The following is a 24,298-nucleotide window of genomic DNA, read 5'->3' as shown; positions in this document are numbered from 1 at the left end:
AGCCCCGAGCGCCCCCGCCACGTGCCGCGTCACGTGCCCTGCCGCGCGTCTGCGCATGCGGTCCAGAGCGCCCTGCGCCAACCTGAGGGCGGTTGGCTGCGGTTGGAGCGCAGTGATGAGCACCTTCTCGCGGCACCTGAACGGAATGCCGCCTTCGGGCACGGACAGCCAGGTACAAAGGGGCCCCCGAGTCGCCACCAGTGGGAGGGTGGTGGGGCCGCGGGGCAGGCGGCACGGAGATGGGGGGCAGCGCCCGGAACCCGGGAGCCCTGCAAAGGGAGGACGCCTCCACCCAGGTGAGGGCCTGGGCGCTCGGGAGTCAGGAGCCGGGGCCGCCAGAGGCGGGGTGCCGGCCGGGGGCTCCGAGATCTTGTGTTTCATTCCCCACAAGTCTCCGTACCAGCGGTTAAGTCAGAGGATGCTGGACATTTCCGGGGACCGGGGCGTGCTGAAGGATGTCATTCGAGAGGGCGCTGGAGAGCTGGTGACACCCGACGCTTCGGTGCTCGGTAAGGCCTGAGGCCTCAGGTGCCATTTGCCCTCGGGAAGCTGAAGATGCCAAAGTGCTGGTGGTTCCTCGGGCAGCAGGCTTTGCACTGCACTTTACTTTGGGGGCCACGTTAAAAAAAATGAATTTTGTTAGAATTCAGGTTTTTAAGGGAAAGCGAGGGAACCCATTTCCCCTTTGCCTGAGGCCTGTGTGAACAAGGGGCTCTCCGGGGGCCACCAGCCCAGCTCTTGAACCTCAGAGCCAAAGGGCAGGTATCCAAACGTTACATAAAGAATTATCCTATCTCTTGGGGTGTGGGGCAGTTTAAGGGCAGCTGGTACTTCCATTATTTTTCTGTGACAATTAAAGAGATTTGACATGGAGGCATGGGTGTCTTTGGTCCGTTTTCCTCACACTGTCTCTTTTGTCCTAGTGAAATATTCTGGATATCTGGAGCATATGGACAAGCCTTTTGATTCTAATTGCTTTAGGAAAACTCTTCGGCTCATGAAACTCGGAGAGGGTGAGTTCAGATAAGGGGCTGGAAAAGAAGCGATTGTTCTCAGGAACTAGTGAGGGCAACACCCTGGCACTGGAAAACTGCCCAGAGCACAGATTCTCTGAGTTGGTTTTTCTGAGGTTGGGTTTGGCTAAACCAGCCATATTTTCTCCCACATTCCTCCATGAGACCTAGCTCTTTGGGAAATGGCCTACCTGGCAAGATTATCTTTGCATCCTGACTTTATCGTTGGGTACTGCGTTTTTCTTGGTTTGCTTATTGAGTAAACGCCTATTGAATGTTTACTACCCACAATGCACGGTGAAAAGAGAGGTACTCAGATGATTAGAAGGTCTGGGGTCAACAGGTGGAGAGTATAGCTCAGTGGGAGTGCATGCTTAGCCTGCACGAGGCCCTGGATTTAATCCCCAGTACCTTTGTTAAAGAATAAATAAAAATGAATAAACCTGATTATCTCCCCCCAAAAATTAAAAATAAATGAATAAAAATTAAAAATAAATAAGTAAAACTTGAAAAAAAAAGGTCTAGGGCCAATGTGGTAGAGATTGACATACTTCAGACAGTTAACCTGGTGGAATCCCTGGGAGGTATAAGAAGTGTTTTGTGGGAGTATTTAATGAAGGCACGATTAATTCAAACTCGGAAAATCAGGGAAGACTTCATGGAAGAGAGGGCATTTGAAGTGAGCCTTGAAGTTGACTAAGAGTTCACTCAGAGTAGAAGCCAAGCTCCCCTGGGGAAGGAGAACAGCGTTGTAGGAAGGAGCTGCATGAACCGAGTGGTAGAGGCCAGAATGCTGCAGAGCCTGGGAAAGGTGGTGGCAATGAGAAACAAGGCTGAAAAGTGAGTTGGGCCCACAATGCAGAAGGCTTGGGATACCATGCAGAGAGATTTGGATTTGAAAGGGGAAGAAATTGATAGCATTGAAAGAGAATATGGGGTAAGCTTCCGCCACTTTTTTCTTTCTTTTTTCTTTTTCTTGTTTTCTTTCTTTCTTTTTTTTTTTTTTTTTCTTTGGTCCCTTCTTCCAGATATCACACTTTGGGGCATGGAACTGGGCCTTCTGAGCATGCGGAAAGGAGAGCTGGCCAGGTTTCTGTTCACACCGACCTATGCCTATGGGACGCTGGGCTGTCCTCCCCTCATCCCCCCAAACACCACCGTCTTGTTTGAGATCGAGCTGCTTGACTTCCTGGACTCTGCTGAGTCAGACAAGTTTTGTGCCCTTTCAGCCGTAAGTTCTGGGGCACAGGTGTCAGCACTCAATAGGGAGGAGTTTGTGGTTTTGGTAATTATCTTACCCTGCTGCTGATCCTCTGCCCCGGGTTCCACTGGAGGCTCCTGTGGGGGGAGGGGGTCCCGCCACTTCCTAGCGTGTGTCTGTCTCAGTAGTGGCTCTTGTGTGTGGGTGCATGTGTAGGCCAAGGGTTTGTTATGGACCAGCAGGTGAACTTGGGTTCTCCCTGAAAGATGGTGAACGTTTGCTTCTCAACACTGTTGGGTTTCCATCAAGTCAAGCATTGAGAGCTCATAATTAGGGCGACCGTGTGATTTATTGTTCAACCCAGGACCCTTGAGTGCGAAGGTAGCTATTAACAGAGTGGGCTACCAGGACATCAGGTGTAAATGGGGACAATCCCAGGCAAACTGGAACAAATGGCCTCTGTCCTCATAACTTAAAAACTGCCTTTTCTCACCCCACGAAGAGAGGGCTTCTCGCCAGCAGTCATGTGTACTCTTTGTCACACTGTCTCACATTGAGTGTGTGGCCTTAGATGTCCCCCCAGGTTTACATCTGTGTATGATGTTCCCCCCCAGCTAAAGTGTCATCCCCTCCAATGAGGGGTCTTTTTCTCATCTTTCCATAAAAGAGGTTCTTGCAGATAACCTGAGTCCCACCTCTTGTGTCCTGATTTAGAATCTTTGGGGGTGGGGCCAGGACACCTGTTAAAAAGGAGGCTCTACTGGTGACTCTAATATGTACCCAGGGTAGCACATCAGGGCCACAAAGAGCAGCAGGGCCCCAGGCAGACCAGGACCTCTCAAATACATGCTGGATAAGTGGGTGTCGTGAGACCTGACTTGTGCTTGTCAAGTTCCATCAGTTTCTAATTCCATGAGAAATTGCTCTTTTAGGGAGCATCTCTAGGACTGAAGGCATAGGCTTCCTTTCAGCTCTACTCTGTAAAGCAGGGGCGGGAAGGACACCCACCTGCTGTTGGAATCCACACGGGTGACTTCTGCAGAGGTACTTAGCCCGCACGCAGCAGTGAACAGAAGTTCCTGATCTGGAGGAGAACTGCTGGCTGTAATGGCACTGGCTTTGTGGCCCTGGGGCTTTGTTTCCTTGCTGGGTGTCCTTGTCTTTGATCCTCAGGAGCAACAAGATGAGTTTCCACTTCAGAAGGTCCTAAAAGTGGCAGCTACTGAACGGGAGTTCGGCAACTACCTTTTCCGCCAAAATCGTTTCTATGATGCCAGAGTGAGATACAAACGGGTAAGAATGCTTCTGAAGGATAAGTTTAGACCCCGAAAATTTCCTTATTTAAGAGATTCAGACTTTGTCTCTTTTGCTACTTTTCATGTGCAACTGTTAAGAAAAATCTCATTTAAAAATCCTCCTGCCAGAGGGCTAGGGACTGGGAGAGAGGGGCCACAGGGTCTGGGGGAGCCTGGGAATGTTCCGTGTTTGGATCTGGATGTGGTCACATGGGTGTGTTCAGGTTGTGAAAATTCATTGAGCTGGACACTTGTTTTTGTACTTAACTGTATGTGTGTATTTCAATGAAAAGATTTTTAAGATTCTCATTCTGGCTTTGGGTCCCCTACCAACTGATTTCTCCACCCCATTTGTCTTCTTCATACAGTGAAAATTTATCTAACTCTCTGAGTGCGTTCTCACCAAGCTTCTGATTGTGATTTGGGTTCTCGTGGAGGTCTTACTGGCAGAAATTTGCCATTTGCTTTGTAACGCATTCAGCAACTGTCATGAGCGCGTTGTGTGCCACACTTTGTGCCCTTGGTTCTAGAGTTTAGAGTATAGAGGGACATTCTGATTTGTCTCACTTGCATACTGAGCCTAAACGTTCAGGGTTTGCATTCAGCTGTAAGCCACAGAATCCTGAAAAACAGTACCGCAAATAAACTAGAGGCTTAGTTTTTGCTCACATAGAAAGGCAGGCAGTCAAAAACTGGCATGGCAGTTCCACAAAGCCATCAGATCCAGGTTCCAGATGCCCAGATACCCAGGCTCAGCTGCCCTTAAATGTCTTTGTCTTTTTACCCTCAAGTTGATCAGTCAGCCTGCAGCATCACACAGTCACCTGCGCAGGAAGAAGGGAGGGGAGGAATCCAGCATGTTTGTTAATGTTAAGAGCTTTCCAGAAGTCCCCCCCCCTTCATCTCTCCTTGGGCAGAGCTGTGGTAAATGCACACCCTTAGCTGTACTTGTATAGGGTGCTGGGGAACATTGTTTCATTAGTACGTTGCTGCATTGACTGAGATGGAGGCTCTGTTAGGAGAGGCGGGAAATAGATGCTGGGTGGGCGGCTGACAGCATCCGCCATGCATTCTCCCAGAAAGGGAGAGCCGCATGCTGGTCGTCTCCGGGCTTGCGGGCAAGGCCAGGGTCCTAAGCTTGGAAGGTCCAGGTTTGGGCTTACGATTAGGTTGAATCACGGCCTCTTGAGAACAAGCCTGCTCACTTGGGGGGAAAAAACTTTCCCATAAAAAGCCTTACGCATCTAAAGGTAGACCTCCCACTCAACAGGTAGCATAACTGAGTGAGGAATTATAGGATGCAGTCACCGTCCCTCAGATTTTGAGGAACAGTATTGTTCTATTCTTGCATTTATAATCGCAACCAAGTCTTTTCATTTGCCTGAAATATCTTTTTCCATCCCCTCACTTTCAGTCTGTGTGCATCCTTTGCCCTAATGTGGTCTCTGGGAGGCAGCACCTTGCAGGCTCTTGTTTTATTTTCTAATTTGCCACTCTTGTCTTTTTATTGGCACATTTGGTTCATTGGCATTTAAAGTAATTATTGATAGGTAATGTATTTATTACCATTTTTAATCTTGTTTTCCAGTTGGTTGATTTTGTATTTCTTTGTTCCTTTCTTTTTGTTTTTCCTTTTGTGGTTTGATGGTTTTCTTTTGTATTATGCTTGAGTTCTCTTCTTTTTGGTTTTTGTGAATCTACTGTGTTTTTGATTTATGGTTATAATTGCTATTAATTCTGATACCATTTACCTTCCTCTTCCTTTATATGTGACCTAATTTTTTTCTCTGTAGAGATTTTAAGGATCTTTTTTCCTCTGGTGTTCTTAAATTTTACAGTGCTGTTTGTGTGTATTTTTTTCCTAGTTTTATAGAGATATAATTGACATACAGCACTGTATAAGCTTAAGGTGTACTGCATAGTGATTGACTTAACATATATCATGAAATAATTACCACAGTAAGTTCAGGGGACACCCATCGTCATATAGATACAAAATTAAAGAAATAGAAAAGAAATGTATTTTTCCTTGTGATGAGAATTCTTAGGATTTACTCTCTTAACTTTCGTATATAACATAAGCTGTAGTAATTATATTCATCATGCTGTACATTACATCCTAACACTTACTCATATTATAACTGGAAGTTTGTATGTTTTGACTACCTTCCTCCAACTCCCCCTCCCTTGCCTCTGGTAACCACGAATTTGACCTTTTTCTATGAATTTGTTTCTGAAGTATAATTGACCTACAGCACTACGTTACTTTCTATTACATAACATAGTGATTTGTTATTTCTGTACATTTCAAAATGATCTTGATAAGCTTAGTTACCGTCAGAATACAAAGATATTATATAGTTATTGACTGTGTTCCCCACACTGCACATTCCGTACCCATGATTCATTTATTTTGCAACTAGAAGTTTGTACCTCTTCGTCTCCCTCGTCTCTTTCTCTCCTTCTCCCACCCCTCCCTCTGGCAACCACATGTTTGCTCTCTGTATCTGTGACTCTGTTTCTGTTGGGTTGTGTTTGTTCATTTGCTTTTCAGATTCTGCATATATGTGAAGTCATACAGTACCTTTCTTTGTCTTATTTCACTTCACTTAATACTCCCTCGGTCCATCCATGTTGTCACAAATGGCAAGAGTTCGTTTTTTTATGGCTGAATAATATTCCATTGTGTGTATATACCCATTTTCTCTATCCATTCAACTATTTTGGGGCACTTAGGTTGCTTCCATATCTTGACTATTGTAAATAATGCTGTTACGAACATTGGGATGCGTATGTCTTTTCAAATTGGTGTTTTCGTTTTTTTCAGGTCAATACCTAGGAGTGGAATTGCTGGATCATATGGTGGTTCTATTTTTAATTTCATGAGTAACCTCCTTACTGTTTTGCATAGTGGCTGCACCAATTTACATTCCCACCAACAGTGTAGGAGGGTTCCCTTTTCTCCAGCTCCTCGGCAACCCTTGTTAATTTGTTGTCTTTTTGATAACAGCCATTCTGACAGGTGTGAGGTGGTATCTCACTGTGGTTTTGATTTGCATTTCCCTGATGATTAGTGATGTTGAGCATCCTTTCATGTGCCTGTTGGCCATCTTCATGTCTTCTTTGGAAAAATGTCTGTTTGGATCTTCTGCCCATTTTTTAATCAGATTATTTGGGTTTTTTTGCTGTTGAGTTGTAGTTCTTTATGTATTTTCTATATTGCATGTATTGTTTGCAAATACCTTCTCCTGTTCATTGGCAGCCTTTTCTTTTTGCTGGTAGTTTCCTTTGCTGAGCCAGAGCTTTTTAATTTCATATAGTCCCATTTGTTTATTTGTGCTTTTGTTTCCCTTGCCTGAAGAGGCATATCCAAAGAGAAGTTACTCAGAGCGATGTGAAAGAATATATTGCCAAGTTTTCTTCTAGAAATTTTATGGTTTCAGGTCATTTTAAATCTTGGATCCATATTGAATGTTTTTGTATGGTGTGAGAAAGTAATCCAGTTTGGGTATTTTGCATGTAGCTGTCCAGTCTTCCCAGAACCATGTATTTATTATTGGTGAGGTATAAATCACATCCCATAAAATTCCCACTTAAGTGTAAGGTTAGTGGTTCTAGTATATTCACAGGGTCGTATGGCTGCTACCACTGTCTCCTTCCTGAACATCTCATCCAGAAAGAAACCCCGTACCCACTAGCAGTTACTCACCATTCCCTCCTGCGCCCTGGCAATCCCTGTTTTACTTTCCCTCTTTACAGACTTGCCTGTCTGGGACTTGTCACGTAGAGACAATCATCAGATATGCTGTCCTTCGTGTCTGGCTGCTTTCACTGAGCAAAATGTTTTCAGGGTTCATCCACGTGGTAGCTTGTATTAGCACTTTATTCCTTTTAAAATGTATATATATTTTTAAATTGTGGTTAAAATATGCATAACATAAAATTTACCATTTTAAGCATTTTTAGGCGTACAATGCTGTGGCATCAAGAACATTCACAACATTGCACAACCATCACCACTACCTATTTCCAGAACTTTTTCATGACCTCAGACTCAAGTTCTTTACCTGTTAAACAGTAGCTCCCCGTTTCTCCTTCCCCCCAGCTCCTGGTAGCCTCTGTTCCACTTTCTGTCTCTGTGAACTTGCCTACTGTGGGCACTTCAATCAGTGAAATCATGTAGTTTATCCTTTTGTGACTGGCTTCTTTCACTGATCATAATGTTTTCAAGGTTCATCCATGTTGTAGCAGCTGTCAGCACTTCATTCCTTTTTATGGCTGAATAACACACTGTGTTGTGTGAATCTTGCTGCCTTTTATTTGTTCATCAGTTGGTGAACATTTGGGCTGTTTCCACTTTGGGGCTGTTGTGAGTTAGCATAATGTTGCTATGAACATTTGTGTACAAGTTTTTCTGTGTAGACTTATGTTTTCTGTTTTCTTAGGGATGTACCTAGAAGTGCGATTTCTGGGTCATATTTCCATGATGACTGCAACTTCTCACATTCCTACCAGCAGTACGCGGATTCCAGTTACTCCACATCCTCACCAATGCTTATTTTCCATTTTTAAAAAATTATCCTAGTGGGTGTGAAGTGGTATCTCATTGTGATTTTGATTTTGCATTTTTCTGATGACTGATGATGTTGAATGTCTTTTCATGTGCTTATTTGCCATTTGTATACCTTCTTTGCAGAAATGTTTATTCAAACCCTTTGCCCACTTTTAATTTGGTTGTCTTTATTGTTGAATTGTAAAAGTTCCTTATGGATTCTAGACCTTATCAAATATAATTTGCAAACATTTGTGCTTTGGGTGTCATAATTAATCTGAGGCCACAGAGATTTACACCTGTGTTTTCTTCTAAGCGTCTTACAGGTGAGCTCTTATGTTTAAATCTGTGGTCCATTTTGAGTTAATTTTTGCAAGTTGTATGAGGTAGGAATCCAACAACATTCTTTCTCATGTTGACATCCATTTATTGAGGTACCATTGGTTGAAAAGGCTACTCCTCCATCGAGCGGTGTCGGCACCCTGTTGAAAATGAGTTGGCTCTAGATGTGTGGGCTTGTTTGTGGACCCTCAGCCTGCGTTGTAGGGTCTGTCCCACTCATCCACGTGTCTGACCTTATGGGAACCACACTGGCTTGGTAGTAAGTTTTGAAATTAGAAAATGTGAGTCTTCCAACCTTGTTCTCTCCCTCTCTCTTTTTTAAAAATGTTGTTATGGCTGTTTGGGGTCCCTCGAATTTCCATATGAATTTTCGAATCAGCCTGACCATTTTTGTAAAAAAAGGCTGTTGAAGTTTTGGTAGTGGTTGCACTGAAAGTGTAGATCACTTTGGGGTATCTTAACAATATTAATCTTCTGATCCATGAATGTGAGCTATCTTTCCATTTATTTATGTCTTCTTTAATTTCTTTCAACAATGTTTTTTAGTTTTCAGCCTATTAGTCTTGCACTTTTGATTTATTGTCCTTTTATTCTTTTGATGCTGTTATAAAGGGAGTTGTTTTCTTAATTTCGTTTTTGGATTGTTTAGTGCCAGAGTAAAGAAATACAACTAACTCTAATATATTGATCATGTGCCCTGCAACTTTGCTGAACTCATTTCAGCTCTAATAGTCTTTGGCATGTGTGTGGATTCTTAGCAATTTCTCTACATAAGACCACTTCCTCCTGACCACCTGTCTTCCCCTCCATAGGCCTTGGTGCTTCTCCACCGGCGATCGGCCCCCTCTGAGGAGCAGCACCTGGTGGAGACCGCCAAGCTCCTTGTTCTCCTTAACCTGTCCTTTACATACCTGAAGCTGGAGCGACCCACCACGGCCCTGCGCTACGGAGAGCAGGCTCTGGTCATTGACCAGAAGAATGCCAAGGCCCTCTTCCGGTGTGGACAGGTGAGTGGGAGGGCAGGGACTTGGGAGTGAATGCCCAAGGAAAGGCAGCAGTGGTGTCCACCTTGGGCACTGCAAAAGTGCTGTCTTCCCTAAAGGGTGCTTTTAAAATTCTGTCCTTTGGCAGGCCTGTCTCCTCATGACTGAGTATCAGAAGGCCCGGGATTTTCTAGTCCGAGCCCAGAAGGAACAGCCCTTCAATCATGACATCAACAACGAGCTGAAGAAACTGGCCAGGTGCGACCTCTGTTTGCCGGAGTGCACACAGACAAGGCACTGTGTGATGTGGCTGTCGTTCTGGCCCGGCCAGTTGGGTAGAGGACCAGGCGATGTTGCCCTCATGTGTTAGGAGGCAGCTCCCCCTAGTGCCAACTTTATGAAGTGCTCACTGCTCGAAACCTGCAGCTCCCCAGGGAGGCAGGACCACACCTGTCTGGACCATTGCCCGCCTCCTTGTCCTCCCCACTGGTCAGCACCCTGAAGAGGTGGCCAGTGTGGCTTTTTAGAAAGGACGATGTTCTTCAGATACTCTTCCCTACTTGCCACCAACCGGGAACTGCTGCTGTCACTGCACCTCAGGAAGCAGCCTTATGGATGCTGATTTGATCTGAATTGGGGCTTTCAGATCTGAGTCAGACCCTTAGGGTGACTCTCTTGTTACCCAAGTGATTGCTATACCAATTTTTCAGTAATGTAACTTTTTCTGATTATAGAAATTATATGTTCATTGTAGAAAACTTTGAAAATATTGACATATAATAATTAATCATCCATGACCTCATATTATAGTCACTGTTGGTTTTCTTAGGTGTTCTTTTGTCCCTCTGTATTGGTGAGATTCTCTACTCCTGTTAACGTTTTTAAACGTTTAATCAAAATTGCTAGTCAAAGCTTTTTTGACATTAAAAAAAAAGTCTGAGATGTGTGTACCTCTTATATTTGGATCTGATTGTTGCATTTCAGGTCTTTAAGGCTTTCCAGCCATTTCCTTTCTGGTATTTATAAATATCCTGTCAAGTTAGATGTAGAAATTTTGGAATCTGACCATTCTTTAGCAAGAAAAATCTCAAGATAAGTTAGAGGCTGCTGAGTGTGAGGAGTCACTCGGTGAGACTCGGCCTGCAGCCTCGCCAACGGTGGCTCCAGGCATTCCAGGCCGCCGTCTTTTCAGACGGTGGGCTTTTTGTCCAACAGTTTCTCCACTCCCGCCCCCTCTCCAGCATTGCTTCCGTCCCCTCCCAGTTCGGTTCCAGTGTTCCTGGACCTAAGCAGAGAGTCCAGCCACCAGATGTCACCTCCTACAAAGACAGACCTTCTCTCACTGCTGTCTCTTTCTCCCTGCAGCTACTACAGGGACTACACAGACAAAGAGAAAGAAATGTGTCACCGAATGTTTGCTCCTTGTGCTAATGGCTCTGCGGTAGGAGAAAATTAAAGGTAAGCAAAGGGCTGAAGCATAAAATCTTCAGGATTTTGTCTAGTACAGATCTTCCTGTGACGGTGGGGTTAAGTCCCACTAAACCCACCATAAGTTGACAATATTGTCGGTCAGAAATACATTTAATACATCTGACCTCCCGGAACATCCTAACATAGCCTCGCCCACATCAGACGTGCTCAGAACACTCTCATGAGTCTACAGTTGGTCCACATTGTCTCACAGAAAGGCTGTTTTATCATGAAGCATTGACTGCCTCATGTAATTTACTGAATACTGTCCTGGAGGTGAAACAGAGGCTGTGCAGGTTGAAAAGGGATGTAGGTGTATTCGTGGTTCACCTTGCAGTGGGGTTCTCCCGGGAGCTCCTGCTAGCTGTCCAGTGTCATGAGAGCATACGGGACCATGGATTGCTCGGCCAGGCAAAGACCAAATTCGAAATTTGAAGTAGAGTTTCTATTGAATGCATGCCACTTCGCACCATCATCAAGTGGAGAAGTCATAAGTTGAGTCATCACGGGCCAGGGGCCGTCTGTGTGAGGGATGTGCCAGTGAGGCTGGCTGGCTGCAGTGGGAGAGAAGTTCCTTTTTGAAGGTGATGAGATGGCTGTGGTGCAGGAGGAAGGCACTCGCTGGGGGTCTTGGCACAGAGGAGACCCCAGAGAGGATCGGAAAGTCCATCCAGAGCTGGATGATAAATTCACAGATTTGGGAAGCCTTAAGCTTTAAGATGAAAACAAAGGTGTGTTCATGTTGTGTGCACCCTCCCACCCCCGCCATAGTAGCTTGGAACGTGAAACTGAGTGTTGTCATTAATGTGATGATTTATTTGGATGTTGAAGATAATGCTTTTCTTAGTCTGGTTTTTCCTGAAAGCCTCCAACCTCACTTTCCTCTGTTAAAGAGGACATGATGTCGGGGGCGGGGGATGGGCAGAGACTCTTAAACTGCTTACTCTTGGAATTAGAGATGTGGGGGTGAGACCAGCAGGGAGCAGAAGTCTCCGTCCCCCCTGCCGCACACGCCCACCCTGTGATCCAGCGGCACACGGTTCCGGTTTCCCCACATGATGTAACCCCCTAGTCTGGTTTACCATGACTTCGGAAAACTGATGGAAATAAAATCACCTGCCTTAAACACCTGCTTAGCCAGGGAGATAACTCTGCTCTCTTGAGAGAAGTTAAACAAGGGACAATAAGAAAACAGCTGCTGAGCGGGCTAGTGGTGATAAATCTCTCCTTTGTTGCTTCCCACGTCTCCCTGCAAAAGGCTGGAGAGCAGACGGCAGTGAAAAGGCCCATTCATCCCCGCCGCCTTCACAGTGATCTGTAAACCCCTGTCCGTGCCCCGTCGGAAACAGCCAGTTGGTATCAGAAGTAAACGTTGCCGTCATCGCTGGCCGTGACCCTGCGACCCTGGCCTTCAGGTCTTGCGGGGACGTTGGCGCATTTGCAAGTCTCCTGAGCTGAGACGTGACCCAGAGGACTTTCCTCTTTTGGTGGCTGTCAGTGTCCAGGAGAAAAGGAGGCCTGGCGGCTCCTGGGCAGACATTGTGGACTGTGACCTGGCAGGCCCTGCCGCTTAGTGAAGACCCAGTTCTTCACGGGTCCGTCCTAGAAGCGGATCTTGGAAATCCCAGCAGGGTGACAAGTTTCCTTTCCGTTGTCCTCACCGCCCAGCCTTCTGAGTCTGCTGGGTCTGGCAGGCGTTCTGGAGCCCCAGATTTTTAGATGGTTTCCCGGGTATTCCTAAGTCTCGTGTTTGTCTTGTCACCAGCTGTGATTGTGTTGGGGTCTGAAGTGGCCACGACGTCAGACTCCCGCTGCCGCTGAGGTGGTGACGCGTTCTGGCTTTTGCGTCGTTGGTGGTCTCTCTGCACCCCTTTTCTTCTGTTGTTCCTGAGCCTGGTTAGTCATTCAAAATGTCTAGGCTTTTAGATTATGTTGCCAACCTAGTTTTGACTAAGATTATTTAAAATGCGTTCTTGTCTTCTGAGATGTTAGGTGTTACTGGCTTGTCTCATCCTTGTGAGATGTTAGTTCTGGTGGGATGGAGTTGTCTGAGTTATACTCTCTAAGCCTCTGGTTACAGTAGACTGACTGCCTTGAACTCAGAGACTATGTCTTTCTCATCCTTGTACTTCCTAGCATCTGGAACTATGCCTGGCCTATGACTGCTGCTCAGTAAGTGTGGGTTGGACCAAGTATGAAATCACTGCAGGACTCGTGTTATTGTCAGGAACAGAACTGCATCTTTAACTCACGTCTGCTAGAAAAGAGGCGTACTGAGGGGGTCCTGGGGGAGCTCACAGAATCAGGGGAGGAGCTGAATGGCCAGTACCTCAGGGAGTAGGTCTCCTCTCTGCTTCCTTCTGTCCTGTCATAAGGAGTGCCAGGCCATCCGTGTACGCACAGCCCCTCTGAGGGAGGGCTCTTCCTTACCCCACGCCTCCCTCCTCTTCCTGAACCAACGATAGCTCCGGTTTGAAAAATCCCGAAGCAAGGCTCTGGTCTGGTTTAGGGTGTGTGGAGTGCCTGTAATCACATCACTTTATCCACAAATATTTGCCTGTGGATCTCTGAATGATAAGGACCATTCTTGCACATTTTCTTTTATTCTCTGAAACGTTTATTTTTTCTGTTCATTTGCTTTGACGTTTTTCTTTTCCATGTTGCAGACTTCCCACAGATGGTTGGTGTTTCTTGGTTGTCCTGTCACATTTAAGAATGAAGCAGTAAAAGAAATTAACCAGGAGCTCTGTCTGCCTGGGCAGAGCTTCTTTTTTTTTTTTTTTTTTTTTAACATTTTTTATTTATTTATAATCATTTTACAATGTTGTGTCCTGGACAGAGCTTCTTGACTCATTCTTCTAAAGGTTGAACAGGTGGGGGCAACCGAAATGCTTTGGGACCCTTAAATGCCAGAGGTGAGGGCTTTGTGTTGAGTACCAACTCCTATGCTAGTGTCCCAGATTTTCCTCAGGTGGATTTTTTTCCCCTAAGATATTGGGTAAAGGTGCTGTATTATTTTACTCTGTGTACCCCCAATTTCTTAGTGAAGTTGAGCATCTTCTTGTGTATTTATTGGCCCTCTGTTCTTTATGCAAATTGCTGTCGATATCTTTTGCTCACTCTTCTTTTGGGTCTTTGTTGTTTTGTAAGAACACTTTTTCTTTTTTTTGGAGGGGGGAGTAATTAGGTTTATTTCATTTATTTTTAACAGAGGTACTGGGGATTGAACCCAGGACCTCATGCATGCTAAGCATGCACTCTACCACTGAGCTGTACCTTCCCCTCAAGAACCCTTTTTCATGTGAAGGATGTTAATGTTGTTATGAAAGTTCAAGTATGTTCTTCTAGTTGTTTAGGGTATTTATACAGTTGCATGTATCGCTGTGTCCTGTGAGGTCTCTGGAATTGAGGTTGGTCTGGCGTTTGACCTGTGGGAGTAAGCAGAGGTCTGTAATGAGTGAGCGGGAGCGCTTGGGATGTAAAAGGTTTCTGAAGAGTTCTTCCTAGAGTCTGAGCATCATTCCATGTCTCTAGCGCTTCATAATGACCGTAAACCCATTTAATCGTCACATCATTTTTTTGAGGGAGAAATTATCCCCATTTTACGGGTTGGGAAAGGAAGAAAGCTCAGAGAATTAGACCCTTTCCCTGTGGAGGTCTTTGTGCATTTGTGTAAATGACTGACTGTTTTCATTTGATTTGAATTGTTGGGGGGTGGTTAAGAACACCTGCTTGGCGTGCTCAGTGCCTCCATTAAGAGGTGAAAAATACACCAGAAGTTGACGCACTGTAACTGACTGTACTTAAATATTTTAAAAAGTGAAAAAAGAAAAGTAAACCCCAGACGGTATCTGAGGCTTTAACCATATTCAGCTCCTTTCTTTAGTTGGAGCGTTAGCACTGGTTGCCTGTGGATTTTTTATTCCTTTCTTAGGTGTTTAGGAATTTCCTCCCTCTTCCCTGCTTCCCACGCTTAGGAGAAGCTGAAACCTTTGAGCTACAGAATTAAGAGGATCGAGCCATGTTGCTTGGCTAGCCTCAGGGAAAGAGGATCTTAATAGACTTTAAAAAATGTTTTCTGGGAAGTCAGAGCAGCTCCCAGGAGACTCAGGTGGAGGTAGAGGCCACGCTGTGGCGGTCCCACTCCTGTTGAGGTCCTGGGATTCATTCATTCCTGGACCAGAGAGTTGCCCAGAGTGAGCGCCGGTGCTGTGGGTCCCGCAGGGCTCAGTGCTGATGCGAGACTAGAGGGGTCCCCTGGGGTCAGGGGCTCCCTGGTTCCAAAATAGCCTTCCTGTGTCCAGCCTGGGCTGGTCGGTTGCCAGGAAACCCTAGGAGCAGATCATCGTCTCTCGCAGTATGTGACCAGATCTAGCAGAGAATCTGTTTGATCCCCTTCTTCCCAAAGGGATTAAGGAGAAGCTCTCAATCTGCTGTTGAGTCTGTAAAGGTATTTCATGCCTCCGGCTAGACTCATCTGAGTCCTGAATAAATAATCCGTTGTTTAAACGTAGTTTTGTAATTTCACGTTACTAATTCTGACTTTCTTTCCCTGCATCTCCCCTTTTTTCCCCTCCAAATGGAGATGTGTTTCCTCAAGGGTAACGGGGCCAGGAGGGCGTCCTCTTGTCAGCTGAGGGCCGTGTTGTTTCCCAGGCAGACCATTAGACACAGTCTCTTGATCTTCAGGAAATCTGTGAAATGCCTTTTCTCCCAGATAGGAGGTGTCAGTGAAGTCATCCCTTTGTTGTGTGACTATAAATAACCCCACTTTTCATGGCACCTTTTCACCATACCCCTTCCTGGGAAACGTTTCCGCTGGTAGAGTTTCTTTGGCCCCTTCATCTCCGCATCCTGTCTTGGCAGCGGTAATGGGCCCCACGCCTGCTTCCTACTAGGATTTACTTTAGTGGGTTCTGTGCTCTAGTGGATGAGGTATCACTGAGGGTCACTAAAGTAAATTTCAGGAGCTAACTAGGTTCCTTTTTCTAATTTTCAAAATCCATGATTATTGAAATGCCCTTTACCTTTCATTATGGGGTGGAAAAATAGGAAATCTGGATTCTCAGTCTTCACTTGCTTTCTGTGGCATCAGCAAAGTCATTTAACCCCTTGGGCTTCAGTCTCATCGTCTATAGGATGAAGTGATCAGATTTTTGAGGTCACTGTGCACCTCCTTAGGTCCCGTCAGATGTTGGTAAATGTTTTAAATTTCGTGGATTCATAATTGGATGCCTAAGCCCTGCCTCCAGGCATCTGTAATCTCAGACACCAACTTAGATAAATAAGGATACAGGCAAATTGTGAAAGAAGGGAGCTTGGGCAGTAAGGAATTAACATCGAGTGAGTGTCTAAGTGCCTTGAGACCCTTGAGGGAGAAGAAGATGAGGCTGGGCCTGGTTCTCCTGACTGCCCTCTGAGGGCTCTGCTGGAGCTGTCACAGGCCCAGGGTGAAGCCAGGTGAACGCAGATGAGTCTAAGGGTTTCAAGAACCCAGAGAAGGGTTTTCAGACCTGATAGACAAAGGAGGTGACTAGCCATGAGCACAGATCATCTCTGGCACACAGGACAAGTGTGTCCACAAGGATGTGGTCTGCCCGGCTGCTGTGACAGCATCCCCACCACGGTCATTGTCACAGTCCGAACAGGAAAGGCTGTGACAGACACATGCAGCCGTTTGCTCTGTAATTCCCTGGGGCAGCCTGATATGTCACAGGGCTTGGTGGTGGTGATGACTGGCGAGCTGAATGTGATAGTCACGAGTGTAAGAAAATCGCTCTGTGCTGGATTCCTGTTGCTGCTGTAACAAGTGGCCCGTAGAGGCTGCTTGCATTCCTTGGCTAGTGGCTCCTTCCTTCAACTTCAAAGCCAGTAGCATAGCATCTTCAGACTACCACCCCCTTCCCACCCTGGTCAGTATCTCTCTCTCAGCCCCTCCCTCCCCTCTGCTTCACTGTAGTCACATTTTCTTCTCTGACTCTGACCTTCTGTCTCCCTCAGCAGCCTTCTGAATGTACTGGGCCCACCCAGATAATCCAGGATTATCTCCCATCTCAGTACTCTTAATCTAATCACAAAATCCCTTTTGCCCCGTTTGGTAACATAGTGGCTAGTTCTGTGAATTAAGGGGTGGACATCTTTGGGGGCCATTATTCTGTGTGTCACACCCTTTTATGTGGCAGCATCTACTGGGAACTACAGATTTCCTTTTAAAGGTAACCTAGAACCATACATCCTACGTTTTCTCTACCCAATCCCTTCTGTCCCAAATGAGATCATCATAACAGCCTTTGCTGGAGCGTTTCCTCTTGTAGCAATCCCTCTGGTGGCTGGGGGAATAATGGTGTAAGGGGAGAGGACTATAACCAAGAGACAGTCCCAGCCGACCTCTCAGCCAGCAGATGAGAGCCTGAGCACAGACGTGGGGACAAGGAGGAGGAGGGAGAACGTCAGGGACTGTTTCAGGTGGCGCAGTCACACGATTTGCTGTCGGGATAGGGGAAAGAATCAGGAACGAACTCCAGATTTCCAGCTGTGATTGCTGGGTCCCTAGAGGTATTTCCGACTGAAGGAGGCTTGGGGCAGGTGTTATTAGCTTGGGCCTAAGGAGCTTGAGGTGCGGGTAGGACATCCGGGTGGAGGTGCCTAGCAGACAGTTGACTGTGAGTCTGGGGGTCAGAGAAGAAGCCTGGCTGGAGAGTGTGTGGTGGCCACAAGTATATGCAGGGCAGTGAAATCCAGGCATGTGATGAGGTCATCCAGGAAGGTGTATAGAAAGAGGAAGGCGGGGGGCCAAGGATGGACCCTGGGAGCACCAACATGGAACCAGGAGAAGGAGTGGGAGGTTTAATTGGGGGTCTCCAGTGGGCTTGAGGGATGCATGAACCCCTGAATAGTTGTGCACACACCCATTCCATGGCTGCCACCACTTCTCAGTAGGGTGTCTGACACCAGAGAAGGTTAAAACATTTTTTTAATGAACACCCTCTAGAGGGTTGAATTTCATAGAGTAACTAGCAGTGTCAAACCCAGCAGCACAGAGGACTCAAAAGACAAGGACTGAGGGACATTCGGTGGACTTGCCAGCGTACTGCGGCCGCGGTGGAGCCATGGGAACCCGGGTGCTCCCACCCGCCCGTGTGTGTTGTGAGCAGGAGGTGGGAGAGGAGGGAGCGTGAGCCAGTGCTGCAGGGCCAGCCCCTTGACAGCCCGCAGGGCTGTTACAGCGCAGCTTCCGGGGCTCCCTCCCCGGAGGTTCCGATTCAGCTGAGAATTTGTACTTCTGAGCAGCTCCCAGGTGACATGGTCCAGCTGGTCTGTAGACCGCAGTGGGGTGGACGGCTTTCTCAAGGTGTTCTCGTGAGAGGAGGAGGAGAGTGGCTGGGTGGTCATTAGAACAATAACGTGCTGAGTGACATAAACCTTTTTTTGAAGCGAGGGTGGCGGTCGGGTGGCACTCTTTCCCCCTCTTCGATCAGGTATCCTGCTGCCTTCCCTGCGGCACAGTGGCAGCTGACAGCCATGAGCTATGACAGTTGTCGTAGGAGGAAGTGTGGGAGGGCTGTGCTGTGAGTCCTGACCCACCCTCAAGTCAGGGAAGGGGCCTAGCGTGCTCTCTGGTTCAATTTAAACCCAGAAAGGGTACGTTTCAGGGGACCACTCAGAAAGCTTGATGTGTGTTCGCATTAGGTAGGGATGGATGCCTGACTCATGCCAGCAGCAAGAAGAAATAGAGGGATGTAGCCAAGGGAGGGAGCCGCTTGCTGGCCCGGAGGACCAGCAGGGAGGCCCAGGGGACTGCAGCAGGAAGAGTCAGTGTGGAACAGGCCACCAGAGAACCCAGGGCCAAGGTGGGGCCAGGCAGGTGAAGGTGGGTGCAGCAGTGAGAGCTGGCTTTGCACGGCTGCCAGGCAGGGTGGCAGGAGCAGGAGGGGCAGGATGGAGGACACAGCCAGCTGGGGGTGGGGGTGGGGCCAGAACATCACATCGGGTAGTGTGGGTGAGCTCAGGCTGCTTGTAAGATTCTTCTCACTCAGTTGGATGTTTGAGATACCTAGACTCGGTTCTTCTGATTGACTGAGTAACATTTTGAGAAAAAGAACCAGTTAAATGGCTTCAAGGAGGGTCTCTGAATCTGCACCTTTATGTGTAACTTTTGTGCATCTTCTGAAGAGGGACCTATAGCTTTCATCAGTTTTTTCAAATGGCTCTGTGACCATAAAAGGTGAAGGCTCGCTGTTCTTGAGCCTTCTCACAGATGCTGTTCACATCTGTCCCCTTACTCTGGTTCACTGTTGTGGGATGAGAGGGTATAGGACAGGGCTGCGGGACAAGCAGGGCTGGTACCCGACGCCGTGGGAACTCCAGTTTCCCTGCCCTGATTCTCAGCTCTTTGTCCTCAGATTTCCAACACAAACGTCCCGGGCTCTGCAGCCTCTGGCTCCAGGATTACATCACTTCTCTGCCTTCTCAGTTACATTTTCACACTCTTCTTTGATTACTGAACATTATTTTGTGCAGCTATAGTGGACCCTGATTGTATCATTGCTTGAGTTTCTGTTTCTCAGCGACTGTGCCCTTTCCCCAGGCCGGGAGTTTACTCTCCTCAGAAGCAGCTTGTTTCATATTAATATATTCAGCAGGAGTCCACCCTGCTGGACCTTTGTCTGTACTCCTTGCCTGAGTCTGACTTATTGTGTCTTTGTCAGTCCCTGGGCTGCTCTTTCCGTGGGCCCTGGTGACATGGTGTCTTTTCTCTTTGTCTTTGCACTCTGGTGTGCTCTGAGTATTGGCTTTTTAAAATGAAATGGGAACTTTGCTACTTTGATACATTTTTATTTATGCTAAAGTGTTCCTTTTTATTGGTTTCAATATGAAAATTCAGCTAATGAGCCTCATAAAATCCCAGTGTCTGATCCAGAGGTTTTCTCCACCAGTCCACATTTTCGGGAACATGTCTGTGCTGAGTGAATACTGATTACAGTGTTTATTTCTACAGTCTTTCATGGGACACAGACTAGATTGAAACAGTTTTTTTTTCACTTGATGATTAAATTTTTATTATGGACATTTTCAAACCTATTCAAAAGTAGAAAAAATAGCATGACAGTCAGCTAATCATCATGTTCTTAGCAGGGATGGATGGATGAAGGATGGATGGATGGATGGGAGCTGACGTAGTTGTCCCCATACCTGAGTTTTCCATGCTATTTATTTAACTGTTGTGTCACTGGGTGGTAGTATGTGTATCTTCAACAGAACCAGGAATCATTGACCTCTCAGGTGCCTGTACCACTTGCCATCCCCTTTGATAGTGTCTGAAATTCCATTCCATAGCTTTGCCATCACTTATATGGTTAGAGGTCTTCATATTTGCCAGTTTGGTGCATCTGAAGTGGGATCTGCCCCCTGATCAGGTATCTTTTCACATGTTTACAAGTCATATGTTCTTTCTATAAATTTTCTGTTTTGTTTCTCTCTAACCAAAACCTTTCTGAATTTTTCAATTTTTTGATAGTTATTAGTTATGTCAGTTCCTTCCCTGGATATTCTAGGCATGTGCTCATTATGTACAAGTAATGGTAAACTTGTCCTGCCATCTACGGCTCTTCTTTTTTTTTTCTTTTTTCTTTTTTTTTGGTGGAGGGAGATAATTAGATTGATTCACTTATTTTAATGGAGGTACTGGGGATTGAACCCAGGACCTCGTGCATGCTAAGCACGCGCTCTACCACTGAGCTATACGCCCCCCTTACTGTCTTCCGAGCCCACCTAACTACGGGGGCTGAGTGCTTCTAGAACAGTGTTAAATGGTGGTGAGGACTCTTGAGTACCCGTGTCTTTCACAACTGTAGCTGTTGGAACTGTTGCTTCTACACTGTTAAGCATGAGGCTGACTTTTGGTTGAAAGAGATTCTTCTTTTTGTAACATTAGGGAAATGTTTTTAAACTAAAGGCTTTTATCAGGAATTATTGTTATCAAATGCCTTCCTGTCAAAAAGATAGGCTTTTTTTTTTCCACTTTTTGACCTATTGTTATGGTTTATAACGTTGAATCTTTGTGGCAGGATAGAAATATTGTGCATTTTTAATTGGTTGCTTTGGGAGAGTGGCGGAGTTCCTCTTACACAAAAGAACGTTTCCTTCCCTAAGAAAATAATGGGGCATTTTTGTAATGGAAGACCTTCAAATGGAGTAGGAGAATTTGAGGCAGAAGGAAACTAAATTTGTTCTTCATCATAGGTTAGCAGGAATTTTTTTGTTTTCCTCAGGTTGCCTGATGCTTGAGAGGGAAGAGTTTGTGGGGGGACCTTCGGACTTGGGAGAAAGCAAAAGGAGAGCCCCAGAGCCCCAGGAGGAGAGCAGGGGGTTCCCAGCTGGCGGGCAGAGGCGGTACCTACCAAGTTAAAGTCCTTAGGGTACTCAGGGTACTTCTGTTTCTGTTGAAAGGATTTCAGGAAGTGAGATTACCAGTGGAAGGGGCCTCAGTGCACCTTTCTGATGTTTTAATTTGCTTTTCCTTGGTTACTAGTGACTGGTCAGCATCTTCTCATTTGTTTCTTTGCCTTTCCCTTTCTTAATTGAGAAGAACTGTCTTGTTTTCTTCTAGTGCTTTTACCATTTATAATCGGCTGGACAAAGAGTTGAATTCTGTGTAAAGCAGAGTCACTCCTCACTTTAACAGTACGGCGAGTCTTGCACGTGTGTGTAGCAGAGGTGGCACTAGTGGTGGAATAATTAAATCCGGCCTCATCAGTGCCCCCCCAGGCCTCCCTCTCTCCTCACTGACTGAGGCCTGGTTCGCTGTCAGTCCTGGGCCTGAGCACTTCAGGCGCTGTTGGGACTCAAGCTGGATGGCAGTTACAGGTGACCAGAGGGCACGTCCGGTTGGTTTTGGCCCCATGGCTGGACATTTCTCAGTGTTGTTGCATCACAGACTATCACAAGATCCCATTGTTTCTCCATGACTTTGCTTGGGCTTGGATACACACACAGCATGGCCCAGACAGCTGCTCACACTGTGACAGGAGGCTGGGATGGCACATCCAGCCAGTACCCACCCGTGTGTGGCATTTTATGTGGCCCTGGGGCCAGCGTTCCGCTCTGGGGAGTTGGGGAGGGATGGTGGGCCAGGCAGGGACTGCAGAACCATCGACCATTGTACTGGCTTTCCTTGTGTCCCCTCCTCCAGACAGTGTCACACTGGTCCTGTAACAGCTCAGTGAAGTACATAGAATCAGGCATGTGTTACAGGTGAGGAAACAGGAGGTGTGACTTACCCAGGATCACAGAGCCGGAAATAGTGGAACCCAGGAGTCAAGTCCAGATAAACTGCCACCCTGAGTTTCTGCCATCAGCTCACAGAGGTGCGTGGTGTGAAGCTGGCAGTCCTGTGGAGCTGCCCAGGCGAGGCCTGTCTAGCCTTCCTGTCTGGTCACATCCTGTGCGGCTCATGCTGCTCAGTGTGGCACAGATCTTTCGTGTGCCCCATTGAGAAGCAGCTGCCTGTGTGTTTGGCTCTTCGGGGCATTTTCCACATCTCTAAACAGCTGAGAAAGTGTAAGTCCTGGTGGAGCAGTTGAGCAAGACTAATGAATAAAGCTCTGCCAGCATTTGGGAGTTGGTTATTTATTTGGGATCTCATCTGAAAAGTGAAGTCAAACTGGATGTTCCTAGGGTCCCTTCTGTTCTGATTTCTGAGACTGCATCCCATGTTCTTGACTTGAAGTTTCAAAGCCACCATATTAATGGTCACCATTTCTCAGAACCCACCCCGTGCAGCGATGGCATCTGTCCCTGACTCCCCTCTGGACCCGTCACCACAGACCTGGGATGGGCTTTGATTCCCTCTGGGATGTCCGAGTCCTATTGTGTTTCTGACTGCTGTGTTTGATTCCTAGATCCTCCGCTAACTACAAGCAAGAGAATCGAGGCTGCCAGGAGTTCTCCATCGTTGTAGGGGTGTGGAGGGGGCTTTTTGGAAAGAACTCCCCAGGGCATACTGAGTGGCAGTGACCTGCTTGGAAGAGGGGCTGGGATTCCACAGCCTGAGGCTGCTGTCTCACCTCTGAGTGACACCAGAGTGTCTTCACAGGCGATGTTTTCTGTTTTCACGTTTTCATACAGAGGAGGGGAATGGGTAGCTACTGACGAGTAGAAAAATGCGTTTTTTGAGATAGTTTCTTGTTTTTTTCCAAATAAAATAGCCTTGGCTTTTCTCCCAATCCCAACCCCTTCCCACCGCTAATGTCCTGGGAAATACAAAGAGAGATCTCTGTGTATTTTATAGGGTTCCCTGCTTTGAAGGGAGAGAATTATGTTACAGATGTTTTTGTTGTAAGTAAAACACTTCCTTGTCCTTGCAAGATCCAGTGTAAGTTAATTGTGTGAATTCCCCTAAATTTGTAAAGTCAGTAGGTGGAGTAGAGGGATCAGTCGGATCATCGCGAGTGGGAGTTGGGTTCGTCTTCTGGAGCCAGAGCAGCTCTTGTTGACTGACCTCACAGTAAAATGCTTGTGCATTTGGATTGGGGTTCCCCTGAAACCTCCCTCCTGTGGGGAGCTGTTTTGAGACAGTTAATTGGAAACCTTAGAGCCAGTCAGTCCTCCTGTACTCTGTACTCCTCGGGTCTTGCAAAATGTGTGTCGTGAGTGTCGTGGAGCCAGCCTCCCCGTGGCGTCTTGGACAGTGTGGTGCTGGGTGATGACAGCCACCACCTGAGGAGTCCCCGGGGCCTCACCGCATCCCTGCAGCTCATTCCTGGCACAACTCTGGGAGGTGAGCGAGGGAGGGGGCTCCCTCACTTACCCGGGAAGGAAGAGACTGGCTTAGATTAAGACACTGACCCAGGGCCTCCCTGCCTCCCGGCTGCAGGGGGCTGGCTGGGATGGCCTAACTTGGAGGGCAGCCCTTTCAGAGAGGTGGTCAGGGACCCTCCCCTTTCCAGACTGAGCTGGCTGCTGACCTCTGCAATAGGGTTTGGGCTGTTTCCCTCTCAGCAAGGCCGGAGGCCCTCCTGGCTTTTGCTGAGCTGACCGGGCAATAGGTGGCGACATAGCTCACTCTGCGCTTCCAGGCCAACCTGGCGGCCCAGAGAAACCAAGGACTGCCTGGGCCGCAGCAAGTGGCCGGGGCGGCTGCCCTGGGTGGGGCCAGTGACCGGCTGGGAGCGGCTCTCAGCATCTCTGTTGCCTCAGCTGCTTAACACAATTGCTCCGTAAAGACTGGTCTGTGCTGGGTGTTGGGACCGGCTCCTGTGGCCAAGAGGAAACAGCAGCGAGTGTAGTCAGTCCTTGGCACAGCGGGCGGGGCAGAGGGGCTCTGCAGGCAGGCGACTTGCGACAGAAGAGCCTGGAGGACCTGCTCCAGGCAGGAAGCGTGGCAGGACCAGAGGCCCCAAGGGGACCCACGTGCTCGTTTGAGAAAATGTCTTCACGTGGAT

General features: G+C 47.1%; 1 protein-coding gene and 1 non-coding gene across 2 annotated transcripts; one reads left to right on the top strand and one right to left on the bottom strand.

Moving 5' to 3' along the window:
* Positions 1 to 62: 62 nt before the first annotated feature.
* Positions 63 to 23,223, top strand: FKBP6 (FKBP prolyl isomerase 6). The gene is made up of 9 exons (XM_032459565.1): positions 63 to 172; positions 392 to 509; positions 924 to 1,013; positions 2,042 to 2,244; positions 3,388 to 3,507; positions 9,216 to 9,410; positions 9,535 to 9,644; positions 10,752 to 10,844; positions 22,757 to 23,223. Exons 1-8 carry the CDS (start codon positions 116 to 118, stop codon positions 10,840 to 10,842), a joined length of 984 nt encoding a protein of 327 aa, XP_032315456.1. The 5' UTR covers positions 63 to 115; the 3' UTR covers positions 10,843 to 10,844; positions 22,757 to 23,223.
* TRNAA-AGC lies at positions 20,533 to 20,604 on the bottom strand. The gene has a single exon. It is a non-coding gene; the product is annotated as a tRNA-Ala (tRNA).
* Positions 23,224 to 24,298: the final 1,075 nt, after the last annotated feature.

The sequence above is a fragment of the Camelus ferus genome, chromosome 18, assembly GCF_009834535.1.
Source record: "Camelus ferus isolate YT-003-E chromosome 18, BCGSAC_Cfer_1.0, whole genome shotgun sequence".
Lineage (NCBI taxonomy): Eukaryota > Metazoa > Chordata > Mammalia > Artiodactyla > Camelidae > Camelus > Camelus ferus.
The sequence above is the reverse complement of the archived record's forward strand: the minus strand, read 5'-3'. Positions and strand labels throughout refer to the sequence as shown.